This window comes from Nelumbo nucifera, chromosome 5, assembly GCF_055504915.1.
Source record: "Nelumbo nucifera cultivar China Antique chromosome 5, China Antique-T2T, whole genome shotgun sequence".
NCBI lineage: Eukaryota > Viridiplantae > Streptophyta > Magnoliopsida > Proteales > Nelumbonaceae > Nelumbo > Nelumbo nucifera.
Window position 1 is genome coordinate 356,933 of NC_142653.1, and position 19,470 is coordinate 376,402.

Below are 19,470 nucleotides of genomic sequence, written 5' to 3' on the forward strand. Positions count from 1 at the left end.
AATAGAATAAGAAATTTTTCCTACAACCAAGGAGATAGGAGGATACAGGAATATTATTCTAGTCTTGATTTATGGGTTGAGTATGAGATTGTTCACATTGAACCCTCAAATCCAACAGAGTGTGTGAAATATCTTCAGAAACACTTTGAGAAGAGAAAGGTGACCCAGTTCTTGATGAGACTTAGACCTGAATATGAGATAATCAGGTCCAACATTCTAAGTAGGGGAACACTTCCAGATATGGATTATGTTTTAGGGGAACTTCTGAGGGAAGAGACTAGACTTCTCACTGCAGCCGGGTTTGATGGGAAGATGGCTGAAGTTGGGGCTGAAACAGCCTTTGTTGCTCATGGGGGTAAGAAGCCAACCTCCAAGGACTTCTCGAAAACACAGTGCTATGAGTGTAAGGGTTTTGGACACATTGAATCTCACTGTAAGAAGAAGAATGTGTTTACCTATTGCAAGCAACATGGTCACATCATTCCAGACTGTCCAGTCTGACCAGCTAAGGGTTCTCAGAAAAAGACTCAGCCCCGGGCCTATCAGGCAATAGATGGACAAGCAACAAACACTGTATCCACCAAGGGTGATTCTTCAGTGAAAGGTGATTCAATAGGTGTCATGGATGAAGAAAATGTTCAGCAATTGGTATCTTCTGCTATTTCCTCTGCTTTCTCTGCTATTGGCTTGTCTGGTAAGTCCTCTTCATATTGTTCTTCCCCTTCACATGCTTGGATTATAGATTCAGGTGCCACCAATCATATGACAGGAGCCTACTTCAATCACCCAAATCCATCCACTGAAACTCACCATAATCATATTATTACTGCCAATGGTGAAAAGTTAGACATCATTGGTAGCAATAATTTGTCCCTTAAACTGTTACCAACTAGATCCTTCATTCTCTCCAAAACCCTCTTAGTACCCAACCTTACTACCGATTTGATTTCTGTTGGCCAACTTGTTGATGAAGGAAATGTTCTCACATTTTCTCATGATGGTTGCTTGATATAGGATCGGTACACTAGGAAGGTGAAAGGGAAGGGGCGTAGGTTGGGCCGTTTGTTTGCGTTGGAGTTCAAGAAATCTCAATCAGGAGCATCCTCAGCTTTACTTAGTTCTTCTTTGTCTGATTCTCTGTTGAGTTATAGAAATAATATTTGGGATTTATGGCATAAACGGTTGGGTCATCCATATTCCCAAAAATTAAAATTTTTGTTTGACTCTGGTTTGATTAAGAATAAAATTCCTCCTGTTCATACTTTTGATGTTTCTTGCACTGCCTGCTGTTTGAGTAAAAGTCATGTTTTACCTTTTCTTCATACATCTGAACATGCCACTAAACCTTTTGAGATAATACATAGTGATGTTTGGTCTACTTCTATTACTTCAAGATTGGGATACCAATATTTTGTATTGTTTATAGATGATTGTACTAGATATATTTGGATTTATTTTCTGCGGCACAAATCAGAAGTCTTTGGCACATTTAAATTATTTCATACTATGGCGCAAAATCGATTCAAGTGCAATGTGACTATCCTCCGCTCAGATTCAGGGGGGGAATATAGAGACGGAGACTTTCAGGCTTACTTGAGGAGTTATGGAATTCAGTCTCAACACAACTGCCCAGACACTCCACAATAGGATGGTGTGGCTGAACAGAAGGATGGACATATTCTTAGTGTTGTGGGGACATTACTATAGGAATCTCATACTTCAACTTTGTTTTGGGTAGAAGTAGCCAATACAGCCGTGTATTTGATTAATTTTCTTCCCTCCTCTGTTCTAGGCAACACTTCTCCCTTCCAAAAACTTTTTGGTCATCCCCCAGATTACTCTAGTCTTCATGTTTTTGGTTGTCTTTGTTTTGTACATCTTCCTATTCGTGAACGATCTAAATTAACTGCTCAGTTTGCTATGTGTGCCTTTGTAGGATATAGTCCTGACCACAAAGGATTTTTGTGCTATGATCCTGCTATTGGTTGTATTCGGATTTCCCAGAATGTTGTGTTTCTTGAACATATCTCCTTTGTTGGGGTTGCTAGATTGTCTGCTCCTTCCATCTCTGTTTTGCAGGACTTTGATTCAGATGATACTACTATTTCCTCGACTGAGAGAGATTTTCTCGTCTTCACCTGCAAGTGGCTACGTGTCCCGGTCCCTGTGCCTACAACCCCCCTTTCACCTAGTCCAGAGCATCCATCTCCGATATCCCCTGTAAGTGATACTTTGGCCCAAGATCCTCCTATTTCAGATAATAGTTCAGTTATTCCACTTCGTCGTTCTACCCGTATTTCTCGACCCCCTGACTGCTATGGTTTTCCTTCAAACCATAGTTCCTTTTCTGTTGTACTTTCTTCCACAAATACCCTAGATCTTATCAGCAAGCAATTAGAAATTCTTAGTGGAAAGAAGCCATGGATGCCGAAATTCAAGCCCTCCACGAGAATGGTACTTGGGATCTTGTGCCAACTCCTCCAGATGCTTCTATTGTTGGAAGCCGTTGGGTCTATACGATCAAACTAAAGTCAGATGGTTCCCTTGATCGATATAAGGCCCAGTTAGTTGGCTAAGGATGCAGTCAAGAATATGGGATCGATTATGAAGAAACATTTGTCCCGGTTGCTAAGATCACCACAGTTCAAACTCTTATGGCCATATTTGCTGTTCATTCTTGGACTATTTACCAATTATGTGAAGAATGCTTTTTTTCATGGTGAACTGAAGGGGACAGTCTACATGAAACCTCCGCCTGGATATTGCAGTGACCCTTCACATGTCTGTCGCCTAGAGAAGTCTCTATATGGTCTGAAGCAAGCACCTAGGGCTTGGTTTGAGCGCTTCCAGGATGTTGCAGCTGGGTATAATAAGAGTTCCTCTGACTACTCTCTCTTTGTTAAGAGAAGACCCCAGGGTATCACTATCCTCCTATTGTATGTTGATGACATGCTTTTAATTGGGGATGATCATGATGACATTTGTAAGCTGAAGCCCTTACTTCATAACTCCTTTCACATGAAGGACCTGGGTCCTCTTACTTACTTCTTGGGTTTGGAGGTTCATCATAGCAGTCAAGGGTATTTCATTTGTTAACAAAATTATGCCTCTAGTCTCGTCAAATTAGCTGGAATTACTGATGAGAAACATGTTGATACCTCCCTAGAGCTGAATGTCAAGCTATCTAAATCCAAAGGCCTCATCCTTCCTGATGCTACCTTGTACCGTCAGCTTGCTGGCTCTTTGATCTATCTTACTATGACCAGGCCTGATATTTCACATGCTGTTCAGGTCGTCAGTCAATTTGTCTCTGCTCCGCGGCAACCTCATATGACTGTTGTTCGCCACATCATCCATTATGTTAGAGACACAACCTCTCAGGGACTGTTTTTCTCTTCTTCATCATCCATACAGTTGAGGGTTTATGCTGATGCTGATTGGGCTGGTTGTCCTGACACTCGCTGATCCACTACTGGGTGGTGCGTCTTCATGGGTGATTCTCTCATCTCCTGGAAGTGCAAGAAACAACAAACTGTCTCTAAGTCTTCTATTGAAGCCGAGCATAGAGCTATGTCTTCTGCATGTAGCGAGATTGTTTGGTTGAAGTCTCTTTTCATGGATCTTGGTATTCCTCTTCCCACTCCTATTCCTCTGTATGCCGACAACACCAGCGCTATCAAGATCGCATCTAATCCTATCTTTCATGAGAGGACTAAACATACTGAGGTGGATTGTCACTTTATTAGAGACCTTCTTTGTAGATCTTGGTGTTCATCTCCCTACTCCTATTTGTAGACCTTGGTGTTCATCTCCCTACTCCTATTCCTCTTTATGCCAACAACATCAATGCTATCAAGATTGCATCTAATCCAGTTTTTCACGAGAGGACTAAGCACATTGAGGTGGATTGTCACTTCTTAGAGACTTGTTTCTTGCTGATTCTATCTCTTTTCCACATGTAGCCTCAAATATGCAGATTAATTGGTATTTTTTACTAAGGCTATGACGAGACTCAAACATGTCTTTCTTGTAAGCAAAGTGATGCTTATGTCTTCACATCAGTTTAAGGGGGAGTGTGGAGAGTCTTGATGGATTGTAATACTATAGTCCTTGTTGTGCTTTTACATATATTCTTTTATTTCATTTTCTCTTCTTTCAGCTCTGTAAGGGCTTTATTGTAGTTGCACACAAGGTTCAAAATATCGGTACACCTCTGTGTACTGGTAGAGGCGTATCGGTACTTAGATGCATGCGGAAATATGTTTTTATAGTTTTTTTTTCAAAACTTGGTTTTTGGGGAGTTAAATAGAGGTATTTTTTATTAAAAAAGAGTGGGGTCCCGAAACGCTTGTACACAGGCGTATCAGGACCCAAAAGATACGATACGATACGCCTGACACGTGGTGCATCATATCGAAAATTTGAACTTTGGTTGTACATATTATTAATATATATAGGGCTCTTTGGGGATGGAGGTTGATTCATTCCATTGACACCCCTGAATCTTGTGCTCTCTTTCTTGTTCAGATAGGTAGAATAACATGCATAACACTAACAATTTTAGTTTTTTTTTGCAGCCCATTTGGAAAGCCATAATTGACTTTGATCCCCAAATTTTTATTTGGATGGGGGATAATATATATGGAGACATTAGGCGACCCTTTAAACTATTTGGGAAAGAAAGAACATTTGGGCCATGGAAGAATGTCCAACGGTTTGTTCCAGTCTCTGAGGAGGAAATGCAGATAAGATATAAGAAAGCTAAGAGCAATCCAGGATATTCTCAGCTACGAGAGAAAACTCAGGTGCTCTATCTTGTTAATTTGAATGTATCCAAGAAGTACATGCTCATTTAGTTAATTCATGTTAATGGAAAATAGTTTGTATTGTTTTTCATTTATATTTTACTAATCTCTTTTGGATTTTTAACTTCTTTTCTTTGTGGTAGTCACCATTGCTTCAATGTTGCAGGTAATTGGCACATGGGATGACCATGATTATGGATTAAATGATGCAGGGAAAGAATTTAGCAGAAAGGAAATTAACCAAAGGCTTCTATTAGATTTCCTAGATGAACCCCAAGATAGCCCAAGGTGGGGCTCATTCTTTCTTTAGTTACTATGAAGTGGTCAATTTTAATAAAAATGACTTGTAGTTACCATGAAATGATCAACATAAGCTTCACAACCATACATATTTTGAATTGTTCTACACTATACACTTTGTTAAATATGATGAGAACTTTGAAATTGAAAAAATTTAATGAAAGTCTGTGAGGGTGAGACATAAAAGCAGTCCATAAAAAGCAAGGCTTTATGCAGTTGTACTTCTCATGATGTTTTCTTTATCGCAGGCGTAAACAGGCTGGTGTGTATGCCTCATATACATTTGGCCCCAAGGATAAAAATATCAAGGTGTGAAAGTGGACAGTTTTTTAATTTTTCGATTTTTTACTTTAACCATTATTTGGAGTTGGACATGCAAGTCCTGTTTAACCATTTCACCCTATAAATGGCCATGTCCTTTTTTTTCTTGGCAAAAGAAAAAGTTCTGTTGAACTCTCACCTTTTATCAAGTCACTCCTTACTGCTTATTCGGGCAATAGGTGTATTTCAATGCACAAGAATAAACCATCTTGGCTGAGATGCCTCCATCTTGCAACTTATTAGGCCTACCACCGGATTCCCACAAATGCACAGGACTACAAAGAGTTTGTTGTCCAATTGAACTAGCAAACCATATTGGCAATAGATATTGTCGTACATACAAGGGTGTCTTGAGGAAATGTAAATAATATGCGTCTTCAGGTTATTCTCTTGGATACCAGATACCATAGAGACCCACTATTCAGTGATGGAAGCATTTTGGGCAGTTCTCAATGGGCATGGTTAGAGAAAGAGTTGAATGACCCTACATCAACATTTACCATTATTGGATCTTCTATTCAGGTATTTTAAGGGTATTGATGTTTTGCTATTATAAGATTCTTTGTTGAAAAAATTGCAGTGTATGTAATTGTAGCAATGCCAAGGATTTTAGTTGTTAAATTCTTCAAGTTAGTGACTTCTATTTTATTTTCTTACTGAACAAGGTCAAGAATTTGTCAAAGTAGGAAACAAGATTATGAAATGGGCTTTTTAGTATTTGGTAGGATTTCTCACATAATATAATTCACCTAAATAGATTAATGACTTTTTTTTTTTTGTATTTGGGTAAGTCACGTTTAGGTATCACATAAATATTCCTTTAATTATACATCTGCTATAGGTAGAGAAAACCTTTGAATTATGATTTGGAAGTATAAATGGATAGAATAAACTAAGTAGAACTTAACTTCAGATTTTTTTTGGAAACTCTGGTGTATATTCCCTCTTTAGTTTTGAGAGAAACCTGAAAAATAAATAGATAACTTTTTTTATATAACAATTAAATAGGGACCACAATCAGCCAGGTTTCATAAAACAATGTTATACATAATCTTTTCCCCTACATAGAATCAAGATTTGAAGGAGTTTTTATGAATTAGTATGGTTCTAGGAACCTTTTCTTATCAGTAACTGCAAGTTTCATTAAGAGAATCAGGAATAGTGATTACAATACGAACAAACTGACAGTGAGAGATAAACCCTCTTATCTCTCCCCAAGAAAAGTTTTCTTTATCTTACAGTTGAGTCCAAAACAATTGATCTCTCCCCATCCCTTATTTAGCTTAAGAATCTACCAAGGAGTTAGCACTTCTTTTAACTTATTGTAACTCACATCCATGTCTTTTGTTAGCCATCTGAATTTCTTCCTTTCATTTTTGTAGCCCCACATTTTTTCTCCTCACTTTGTATCCAGCCCACTACTAGTTGGGAATCTCCTTCAATGGTTAGCTTCCTCAGATCCAAATTCTTGCTCCTTGTACTCCCGCTGTTAGTGCCAAAACTTCTGCTCATAAAGAGTCACCCAATCCAATCGGCCCCGAAAATAATACAATTATTTTTCCCTCAGCCATGTTTCTTGAACAAGGTTATAGATGGCTATATACCCTATACAAAGTGTTAAATAAATATTGTTTAGGGTGCTATAATCAGTCAAGTTTCATGAACAAGGCTGGAGATCTTCATTTCTCTTACATGAGATTAATTTTGAGACAAGGAGGAAAAGAAAAAAAGCATAAAGAAATGAAGGATGAGAGAAGTATAAAGAAGGAAAAACATAGCCCTCCTATGTCAATCTTCTAGGTTGAGAGAACACCAAGAGTTTCAGGGGTGTCAAACAGTATACCCAACCCCCACCCCCAAAAGAGCCTATATATCTTATTAGTATAAGTATATACAAAGAGGCCCTTGAAGGGCTAAAGATAAAAAAGGAATAATTACAAAGAGGCCCTTGGAGGGCTGAAAGATAAGAAAGAAAAATAATGCTATGGTACAACAGGGACCATAGAACAACATTGCATCAAGTATCTCTACACTCCCCCACAAACTAGGCTTCGTGAGAATGTCAACAATCTGTAAGTTGGAAGCTATACGAGGAAGGGAAATAGAGCCAATAAGAAAAAGATCCCTGATGAAGTGACAGTCCACCTCAATGTGTTTGGTTCTCTCATGAAACATTGGATTAGATGCAACATTGATAGCACTAGTGTTGTCAGCATAGAGAGGAATAGGCATAGGGAGGTGAATACCAAGATCAGCAAGGAGAGATTGAAGCCAAACAATCTCATTGAATACTGATGACATAGCCTTGTATTTAGCTTCTGTAGATGACTTAGAAACTGTCTGTTATTTCTTACATTTCTAGGAGATAAGGGAGTCTACCAAAAAAACACACCATCTGGTAGTAGACCATCTAGTGTTAGGACAACCTGCCCAATCTGCATCAGCATAAGCTCTCAACTGAAGAGGAGATGAAAAAGAAAAGAACAGTCCTTGAGACAGAGTGCCACGAACGTAACGGATAATCCGGTGGACAACAGTCATGTGGGGCTGAAACGAACTGACTAACTACCTGAATTGCATGGGAAATGTTCGGACGAGTCATGTTGAGATAGATGAGAGACCCAACCAATTGTTGATATAGAGTAGCATTAGGAAGCAAGGCCCTATCAGATTTAGACATCTTGACATTGAGTTCCAAAGGTGTATCAACCTGTTTGGTGTCTGTAAGACCAGCAAGCTTAATAAGGTCACATGAATATTTGTGTTGACAAACAAAGTAACCACGGTTGTTACGATGTACTTCTAGCCCCAAGAAATAAGTAAAGGAACCCAAGTCTTTCATATGGAAGGAACTGTGGAGAAGAGACTTAAGTTCTTGGATTCCAACCTCGTCATCCCCTGTCAATAACATATCATCTACATACAACAACAAGATGGTAATGCCTTGAGGTCTTTGACAGATGAAAAGAGAATAATCAGAGGCACTCTGATTGTAGCCAACAACCACAACAACATCTCGAAATTTCTTAAACCAAGCACGGGGAGCTTGTTTGAGACCATATAAGGATTTCTTTAACCAACAAACAAGAGAGTTGAGGGATCATAACTGTATCCAGGAGGAAGCTTCATGTATACTGTCTCCTTCAAATCGTCATGAAGAAAAGCATTCTTCACATCTACCTGATGTATGGCCCATGAATGTGTAGCAGATAAAGCTAAGAAGATATAGGCTGTAGTAATCTTGGTAATAGGAGCAAATGTCTCTTCATAGTCAATGCCATACTCTTGGGTGTATCCCTGAGCAACAAGCCTAGCTTTGTACCGGTCCAACGAGTCATCTGACTTCAACTTAACTGTGTAAATCCAACGATTTCCAATAATCGGAGCATCTGAGGGAGGGACTACCAAATCCCAAGTGTCATTCTCTTGTAAGGCATGAATTTCTGCATCCATTGCATCTCTCCAATGAGGACTAGTAATGGCCTGCTTATATGAGCGGGGAATCTCTATGATAGATAACACAACAGAAAAAGAGCTATGGTTTGAAAGAAAGCCATAGTGGTCAGGGGGTTGAGAAATACGAGGGGAACGACGAAGATATGTGAAAGGAAGAGAATCTGAAGGAACATCACTTACAAGAGCATTAGTGGGAGGAGGATTTGGGCTAGGAGGAAGTGAAGTTGGAGGCATAGGATCTGGGGCACATAATCTTCCGCGAGAGAAGACAAGAAAATCCTTCACACCAGTAGGAGGAGAAGCATCCTATAAGTCAAAATTCTGCAAGACAGAACCAGATGGAGCAGATAACTTTGCAACAATAGCAAAAAAGGAAAGATGCTCAAGGAAAACAACATTTCGAGAAACACGAATACGACGAGCAGAGGGATCATAACAAAGAAATCCTTAGTGATCTGGACTATATCCCACAATGGCACACATAATTAACTGAGCAATTAACTTAGAACGTTCACGAAGAGGAAGACGAACAAAGCAAAGACGCCCAAAAACATGGAGGCTAGATAAGTCTGGTGAACGACCAAATAGTTTCTGGAAAGGGGATATATTAGCTAGAACTAATGAGGGAACATAGTTAATCAAGAAAACAACAATACTGGCAGCTTCCACCCAAAGGAAGAAGGTGCATGAGATTCTTGTAGTAGGGTTCTCACAACACAGAGCACATGACCATTCTTGTGCTCTACCACTCCATTCTGTTGAGGTGTATCTGGACACCTTCATTGAACTTGTATCCCATGACTTCTCAAGTAGGTTAAGAAGTCTCCATCAGTGTATTTTCCCCATGAATCTGAATGGAGAATACGTATATGAGACTGAAACCAGACTCGTATCATAGTATGGAAAAGCTGAAATGTAGGATATACTTTAGATTTATGTCTCAGAAAATAAATCCATGTATACCTAGTGCAATCATCAATAAACAAGACAAAGTACTTGTATCCAAGTCAAGAAATAATAGGTGAAGTCCAAGCATCACTATGAATGATCTCAAATGGTGAGGTGGCATGCTTAGATGTGTGAGAAAAGGGTAGAGTGCTACTTTTACTTAAGCAACAAGAAACACATGAGATATCAAAAGTACTTAAAAATGGAATTTTATTTTTAATAGAACCAGAGTCAAACAAAAATTTCAACTTTTCAAAATGAGTGATGTCTCAAATGTTTATGCCATAAATCCCAAACATTATTCCTTTGTCCAACAATAGATTCAGAAGGAAATGAGCTAAGATATGCTGAAGATGCTGGTTCTTTGGGATTCTCGAACTCCAATGCAAATAAACGGCCTAGCCTACGCCCCTTCCCTTTCACCTTCCCAGTGTACCGGTCCTAAATCAAACAACCATCATGAGAAAAAGTAAGTATATATCCTTCATCAACAAGCTGACCGACAAAAATCAGATTAGCAGTAAGATTTAGGTACAAGAAAGGTTTTGGTAAGAGGAAAAGAGGCAGTAGATGATAGCTTAAGGGAAATGTCATTGCTACCAATGATATTCAGTTTTACACCATTGGCAGTAATGATATGTCTATGATGGGATTTAGGAATGCTATCTGGGGGTTCCAAATAAGCTCTTCTCATATGATTAGTTGCTCTAGAATCAATGGTCCAAATATGAGAGTGAGAAGAAAGTAACCAGAAAACTCACCAGACAAGCCAATGGCAGAAAAAGCGGAGGAAATAGCAAATGATACCGGTTGCCGAATTTCATCCATAGATGTAGGAGATGCAGGAGATTCACCCCTGGTAGAAGAATCACCCTTGGAAGAGGAAGCATCAGTGGCTTGGCCCTCAGTCACTTGATATGCATGTGGTTGGTCTTTCTTTTGTGCACCTTTAGATGGTCTAATTGGACAGTCTAGGATAATGTGACCATGCTGCTTACAGTAGGTGCAAACATTCTTCTTACAATGAGAAGCAACGTGTCCAAAGTGTTGGACCTGATAATCTCATATTCGGGCCTAAGTCTCATAAGGAACTGATTCACTTTTCTTTTCTCAAAGTGTTGCTAGAGATACTTGACACATTCTATGGGATCTGAAGAATCTGTATTGGCAAGTTCATACTCTTCCCACAAGTCAATAAAACCGGCATAATATTCCTGAATTTTCTTATCTCCCTGACAATGGGAAAAGATTTCAGGTTCAATCTGATACTGTCTGGACATGCTGGGTTGATGGTACACTTTCTTTAACTATGCATACTTCTCATAAGCTGTACGCATCCTTCTCATGGGTACAGCAATGTGAGAAACAATTGAACTGAGTATCCAAGAGACTAATTTCCCATTATCCAACTTCCATTGTGCATATCCTTTGATACCAGTTTCATCGGGCTTAGTAATCTTCCCATCCAAATATCCTTCTAGGCCTTTTCCTTCAACAAAGAAGTCAAAATGGAACTTCCACATGCTGTATTAGTTCCATCAAACTTTATGGGAATGATATCAGCCTTCTCAGACATTTTGGAAGCCCAAAAAAAGATAGCAGATTTCAATAAAGGGTAACAGTCCAAGAAACTGGTGATTAATCACCCAAATAAAATCAGTAGCAACTACACAACAATATTGAAATAATACTCCACCAAAGGAAATTGAGACTTTGCTGCAGAAATCTCAAAAAGAGGGCTGTATCAATTTCAATCCTAAAATGGTAAGTTTCAGGACTGTCAGCAACAAGCTGGGATTGAAACCCTATCAAAACTGATCCAAACTTCAAAGAAGAATGATGAACAGATAAAGAAGGCCTGGGCACACCAACTACAAAGTTCTAGGCTGATGGAATCAGCCGATTTAAAAAAAAAGAAGAAAATCTGACCTGCTGGGTGTCTTTTCCAGGAAAAATGATATCAGCTTCGTCTGATCACAGCAGCACTTAAAAAACTTCAAGTAGGGTTTGAGAGTGATTGAAATACTCCTTAAACAGTCTACTAATCACCCCAAAACTCAAATCAATCAGCAGCTAAAGGATATGGCCTGCTCTGATACCATGCCAATCTTCTAGGTTGAGAGAACACCAAGAGTTTCAGGGGTGTCAAACAGTATATTCGACCCCCACCCCCAAAGAGCCTATATATCTTATTAGTTATAAGTATTTACAAACAGGCCCTTGAAGGGCTAAAGATAAAAAAGGAATAATTACAAAGAGGCCCTTGGAGGGCTGAAAGAGAAGAAAGAAAAAAAATGCTATGGTACAACAGGGACCATAGAACAACATTACATCAAGTATCTCTACATCCTATACTGTAGAGGAGGTTGCAAGAATATCATGGTGAAGAGCTGGAGGAGGAACACTTCAACTCCTACCTTCATTCATCTTCTTTGTTCCTCACACCAAACTTTCTCCTCTTGTTTGTCTCTCTAGTGTCTCTACTTTGGTTAATTTTCTGAACTCTGTGATCTTGGGGGACAGTGGTTCAGACTCTAGAGTTTGGGCACTTAATCAGTCATGGTCTTTCTCTTGCAAATCCTTCTTTAACTCTCTAGTTGCTTCTGATTCCTCCCCTTCTTTCCCTGTCAAGGAGATTTGGACTCGCCCCATCCCTCCTAAAGTCAGCGCGTTCTGTTGGGAAGTGTTCCATGATTCCATCAATACCTGTGATCTGCTTCAGAGAAAAAGACCAACTTGGTGCTTGTCTACAAATCGGTGCTCCTTATGTAAGCTGCACGGTGAGACTGCCTTTCATCTTTTAATTTCCTATCCTTTTGCTAACTTCATTTGGGAGTGGTTTTCCTCTTTGTTTGGTTGCAGCTGGACTACTACTAATCTGGAATCCTTCTTAAACTCTCACTTATTCAGGTGTTCTAAAAGGAGAGGCAGATTCATGGGAAGATGCACTAGGGCAGCTATAGCATGGACAATTTGGGAAGAAAGAAATCTGAGGATATTTGATAACAAAGAGAGGAGTAAAGAAACTGTGATTGAAGTGATAACTCTAAGGGTGGCACATTGGGTGAAAACGCTAAAATTGTTTGCTGATTTTAAGATAGAAGACTTTTTCAGATCATGGGGAACAATTGCAAACACTGCATCTAGAAAATCTATTGTAATTGAATCCTGGTCCCCTCCGGATGCTGGGTGGAAGAAACTCAATTTTGCTGGAAGCTGTTTGGGAAATCTGGGGCCAGTGGGCATTGACGGTCTGATTAGGGATGAGAATGAAAATTTGGTTGCCATGTTCTCAGGTCCTATTCAGCATGGTGATGTGGTGACTTCTGAAATGAAGGCTGCAGTGTTTGGAGTTGAGAAAGCTAAAGAAATGGGGATTGAGAAGCTGATTGTTGAAGGGGACTCAAAAACTGTGGTGAACTGGTTGAAGACAGGGAAATGAATTAGTTGGCAACTGAGGAATGAGTTCAGATGCTTCAAACAGGCTTCTAAAGACATGGTGTGATGAGTTACCGCTCACCTCGGAAGCCCCTTCGAGGGTGGCTTAACCTTCTGAAACAGAAGATGAAGGGGAGAGGAGAAGGGTAGGAAGAAAATGGCTCAGAGAGAGAGAGAGATAAAAGAGATATTCATTCACGCCACTTATTACATGATCAGGGCCTTATATAGCTAGCCTACATGTGTGCAATCATGGAGAGAATATCTTCTGGTGGCAGTGTAACTAACTCTGGAAGGCTCTGAGTGTAACTATGTTGGAACCCAAACACTCCCTCTGAACCCAACTATGGGAGTGGAACAGACCACCACCAATCAACATTTGATTAGAAGACAAAAAGGGTAGTATGGCATGCGGCAGAGCCTCCAGAGTTAGTTACACTCAGAACCTTCTAGAGTTAGTTACACTGCCACCAGAAGATATTCTCTCCATGATTGCACACATGTAGGCCAGCTATATAAGGCCCTGATCATATAATAAATAGTGTGAATGAATATCTCTTTACCTCTCTCTCTCTCTCAGTCATTCTTCTTCCTACCTTCCCCTCTCTTCTCTCCCTTCATCTTCTGTTTCAGGAGGTTAAGCCACCCTCGAAGGGGCTTCCGAGGTGAGTGGTAACTCATCAATTGGTATCAGAGCCAGGCTATCAAAATCGCAGGCTTCACGATGCCACAGACACGTTCCTCTACCATGGATGATAGGGTCGACCAGCTTGAGGTTGGATTCCACCAGGTGTTGAACGAACTCAGGGAACTCAAAGTGGTCGTCTCAAGCTTCGCCTCTCAGCAACAATCCGGCGAGACCAGTCACCCAATAGGAGCGGAAGCCTCTGCTTCTAGCAGCCAAAGAACAGGGTATTACCCCACCGGAAAAGTCACTAAGATCAACTTTTCCAACTATTCTGGTGGAGATCCCATTCCTTGGATCTTCAGAGCAGAAAGATTTTTCGAATACCACGAAACACCCGCACACCAGCGTGTCTCCATCGCTTCCATTCATCTAGAAGGGGACGCAATTCTATGGCTCCAGTGGTATCGCCAAAATCATCCCCAGGTAACTTGGGTAGAGTTCGCTGAAGCTCTGTGCATCCGTTTTGGACCGACGACGTTCGTGGACTACGACGAACTTATCACTCAGTTGAAGCAGACTGGGACGGTAGCAGAATACTAGCTCGAGTTCGAGCGAAAGGCGACTAGGGTACATGGCTGGCCGGAGAAGGCCTTAGTGGGATGTTTTGTGGGAGGCCTTAGAGAGGATATCAGCCTAGTGGTGAGGGCTCTCCGTTCGGCGACAGTCATGGCTACGGTGGGATTGGCTCGCCTGCAAGAAGAAAAAATAGACAACCTACGCAGAGCCAGCAAGTCGACCTACCCGAATGTGAGGACTTCCCCACGGATCGATCAACAACCCATGAAACAGGTTGGGATCATCAGAAGCCCATCTTGCCCAGGCCCACTATGCCCTTCAAACATCTCTCATGGGCTAAGATGCAGGCCCGACGTGAAAAAGGCCTTCGTTATAACTATGATGACAAGTTTGGAACGGGCCATAAATGCTGGGTCCAACGGGTGTTTCTCCTACAGACAGAGGAAGAGCTGGAAGGGATAGAACCAGAGCACTTAAATGACTGTGAACTGATCCCAGACGGACCAGAACCTGACGGGGCCGAGATCTCCTTACACGCTCTCATGGGCCTCAACTCTCTTCAGTCCATGCAAGTAGAAGGAAGATTGGTTGGCCGGACCATGACGATTTTGATTGATAATGGCTCTACCCTGAATTTCATCACTTGTCGTTTGGCAAAGCAACTAGGTATGACTATACAACCCACTTCTCTCTTTTCGATCCATGTGGCTAATGGGAGTCAGATGTCATGTAATGGTGTATGTAAGAAGGAAAAGATCTTCATATAGGGCCATAATTTCATAGTGGATCTCCACTCATTGGATTTCTCGGGGGCTGATATTATTTTGGGGGTTCATTGGTTGCGTGGCCTAGGTCTTGCACTTTGTGATTGGGCCAAAATGACAATGGATTTTCACCAGGATGGCCAGACTTGTCATTTACAAGGGGTGCAGCCCCCTAGTCCCCAAGGTGACACTTTAGTCTCCATGATACGGTCCTCCAAGGATGCTGGACAACCCTTATTTATGCACTTAGGCATTCGGCCCACAGTCCCAATTTTGGACAACCAGGGCTGTGTCCACCCCACGGAAGCCCAACACGAGGCCTTACGATTGATACTCGATCAGTTTGGTGATGTATTCAAGGAGCCGAACCAATTACCTCCACCCTACCTCTCTTACTAGGTTCTAAACCAGCCAATGTGAGGCCATATAGATACCCTTACTTCTAGAAGCTGGAAATTGAGAAGGCAGTGAGAGAGATATTGGAAAAAGGGTATATACAGACCAACACCAGCCCTTTTTCATCCCCTGTACTCCTAGTGAAGAAGAAGGATGGTAGTTGGCGCTTTTGCGTAGATTACCGGGCCTTGAATCAGATTACAGTGAAGGACAAGTTTCCTATACCCCTCATTGATGAACTGCTCGACGAGTTAGGAGAGGCACGAGTGTTCTCCAAATTAGACCTACGGTCCGGGTATCATCAGATTCGGGTCCACCAGGCTGACATCCACAAGATGGCCTTTAGGACCCACGATGGCCATTATGAGTTTTTGGTTATGCCTTTTGGACTCACCAACGCCCCCTCCACTTTTAGGCCCTCATGAATGACATCTTCAGGCCATTCCTAAGGCGATTTATTCCGGTGTTTTTCGATGACATTTTGGTATATAGTAGGGATTGGGACACACATATGGAACATCTGAAACTCACCCTCACAACTCTAAGGGGGCACCAGTTACATGCCAAAATGACAAAGTGTTCCTTTGACAAGGACAAATTCAATACTTAGGCCATGTGGTTGCAGCCGGGCGGGTCATGGAAGACCCAAAAAAGGTAGACGCCATCTAGAAGTGGCCCAAGCCCACTACTGTAAAGGATCTAAGGGGTTTTCTTGGGCTTACCGGATATTATAGGCGCTTCATTAAGGGGTATGGGCTTATGGCCGCCCCTCTAACGCGTCTATTAAAGAAGGATTCCTTCGGTTGGGCTGATGATGCCCATCGGGCTTTTGAAGACTTGGAGATAGCAGTTTCTAGCCCTCTAGTCTCATCCCTTTGAAATAGAATGTGATGCATCTGGTGTAGGGGTAGGGGCCGTCTTGCTGCAGAAAGGGCAACCCATTGCTTATTTCAGCAAGGCTCTCTCAGCAGCTCACCAAAGTCAGTCCACTTATGTCAAAGAAATGATGATTGTGGTAATGGCAGTGCAAAAGTGGCGTGCATACCTATTGGGACGCCAATTTGTTATAAGGACAGACCAACGAAGTTTGAAGTACATAGCAGAGGAAAGGGTGCACACCCCGAAGCAGCAAAAATGGCTTAGTAAACTGATGGGCTTTGACTACCTCATAGAATATAAGTCTGGGCCCGCAAACAGAGTAGCTGATGCCTTGTCACGAGTGGAAGAGTTAGCCCATCTGACCTGCTCTCAGCCCAGTTTTCCCTTGTTTGAAGCTATACGGCAAGAAGTCAGGTCTGATCCGCGGCTGCAGGACATTAGAGATAAGTGGAGTCGTGACCCTTCCCAAGTTGCGGGTTACCAAATTATGGGGCCTGATCTTTTCTTTAGGGGTCGGTTTGTTGTTGCCCAGAATTCAGCCCACAAAGCTGAACTGCTAAGGTTGTTTCATGACTCCGCGTTGGGGGGATACTCAGGGGGTGCTATGGACCCTAAAGAGGCTCAACAACCACTATCATTGGGTAGGAATGCGTAAGGATGTATTGCACTATGTATCCGAATGCCAAATCTACCAACAGCAGAAATACTCCTCAGTCTCCCGTTGGCCTTCTACAACCCCTCAAGATTCCAGAGCAAGTGTAGGAAGACCTCTCCATGGACTTCATCACGGGTCTTCCTTGTTCTGTAGGAAAGGAGGTTATCATGGTAGTGGTTGACCGTCTCACCAAGTACAGCCATTTCTCTGCATTACCTCACCCTTACACCGCAACGATGGTGGTTGACATCTTCATATGGGACATCACCAAACTGCATGGAACCCCAAGATCCATTGTCTCAGACCGTGACCTTGCCTTCCTAAGTTCATTATGGAAGGAATACTTTCGGTTGCAAGGAACCCAACTGCACCCCTCCACAAGTTATCACCCGCAGACTGATGGACAAACTGAAATTCTTAATCGATGCTTGGAAGCCTACCTTAGATACTTCAAAGGGGAGAAGCCTCGACAGTGGGCTCACTGGCTTCCGTGGGCAGAATACTGGTACAATTCGACTTATCAGTCGACTGCTGGAATGACACCCTTCAAAGCTCTATATGGCAGAGAACCCCCTTCCATATTACCTTATGAATATGGGTCATCCAAGGTGGCAGAAGTAGAGACCCGTCTACTTGCGAGAGACGAGATTCTTAGATTGCTTAAGTCCAACTTGACAAAAGCCCAAGAGCGAATGAAGGCCCGCTATGACTCTCACCACTACCCACTAGAATTTCGGGTGGGTGACCTTGTTTACCTTAAGCTTCAAGCTTACCGCCAGATCTCAGTAGTAAGACGGGCTTGGCGCAAGCTAGCGCCCAGGTATTATGGGCCTTATAAGGTTCTGGAAAGAGTTGGCCTTGTTGCTTACCGGTTGGACCTCCCTGCAACCTTAAAACTTAATCAGGTGTTGCACATCTCACTTCTTAAGAAGGTGGTGGGAAACCATACTCCTGTCTCTTCCAACTTACCCCAATTCACTGAAGAAGGGGACATTGACACAGAGCCTATCAGAATTGTGGATTTCCGTTGGGTTCGACGAGGTGGTCAGGTTGTGCTGGAAGCCAAGGTAGAATGGGCTGGGCTTCCTCTAGATGACGCCACTTGGGAACCTTATCTAAGGCTGAATGAGAGGTTTCCGAACCTAGACCTTGAGGCCAAGGTCAATGCTAAGGGGGGAGGAATTGTTGGAACCCAAACACTCCCTCCGAACCCAACTATGGGAGTGGAGCAGACCACCACCAATCAGCGTTTCACCAAAAGACAGAAAGGGTAGTATGACACGCGACAGAGCCTCCAGAGTTAGTTACACTCAGAACCTTCCAGAGTTGGTTACACTGCCACCAGAAGATATTCTCTCCATGATTGCACACATGTAGGCCAGCTATATAAGGCCCTGATCATATAATAAACAGTGTGAATGAATATCTCTTTACCTCTCTCTCTTTGAGTCATTCTTCTTCCTACCTTCCCCTCTCTTCTCTTCCTTCATCTTCTGTTTCAGGAGGTTAAGCCACCCTTGAAGGGGCTTCCGAGGTGAGCGGTAACTCATCAAACTAACTCTGGGAGGCTCTGCCGCGTGTCACACTAGCCTCTCTGTCTTCTAGTGAAATGCTATTCGGTGGTGGCCTGCTCCACTCCTATAGTTGGGTTCGGAGGGAGTGTTTGGGTTCCAACAATTCCTCCCCCCTTAGCATTGACCTTGCCCTCAAGGTCTAGGTTTGGAAACCTCTTGTTTAGCCTTAGATAAGGTTCCCAAGTGGTGTCATCTGGAGGAAGCCTAGCCCATTCTACCTTGGCTTCTGGCACAACCTGACCACCTCGTCGAACCCAGCGGAAATCCACATCTCTGATAGGCTCCGTGTCAATGTCCCCTTCTTCAGTGAATTGGGGTAAGTTGGATGAGACAGGTGTATGATTTCCCACCGCCTTCTTAAGAAGTGAGATGTGCAACACTGGATGAAGCTTTGAGGTTGCAGGGAGGTCCAACCGATAAGCAACAAGGCCCATTCTCTCCAGAACCTTATAAGGCCCATAATACCTGGGTGCTACCTTGTGCCAAGCCTGTCTTACTACCGAGATCTGGCGGTAAGGTTGGAGCTTAAGGTAAACAAAGTCACCCACCTGAAATTCTAATGGGCGGTGGTGAGTGTCATAGCGGGCCTTCATTCGCTCTTGGGCTTTTATCAAGTTGAACTTAAGCAATCTAAGAATTTCGTCCCTCGCAAGTAGACGGGTCTCTACTTCTGCCACCTTGGATGACCCATATTCATAAGGTAATATGGGAGGGGGTTCTCTGCCATATA

General features: G+C 42.2%; 1 protein-coding gene across 3 annotated transcripts in view; it reads left to right on the forward strand.

The window, feature by feature from the left end:
- LOC104603847 (Calcineurin-like metallo-phosphoesterase superfamily protein) overlaps positions 1 to 19,470 on the forward strand; it is a 57,601-nt gene that overhangs the window by 20,223 nt on the left and 17,908 nt on the right. For all 3 annotated transcript variants that reach the window (XM_010268009.3, XM_010268011.3, XM_010268010.3), the window contains 4 exons: positions 4,578 to 4,805; positions 4,972 to 5,093; positions 5,354 to 5,414; positions 5,808 to 5,948. In XM_010268009.3, coding sequence (XP_010266311.1) covers positions 4,578 to 4,805; positions 4,972 to 5,093; positions 5,354 to 5,414; positions 5,808 to 5,948 — 552 coding nt within the window. The remainder of the gene's footprint in view (positions 1 to 4,577; positions 4,806 to 4,971; positions 5,094 to 5,353; positions 5,415 to 5,807; positions 5,949 to 19,470) is intronic.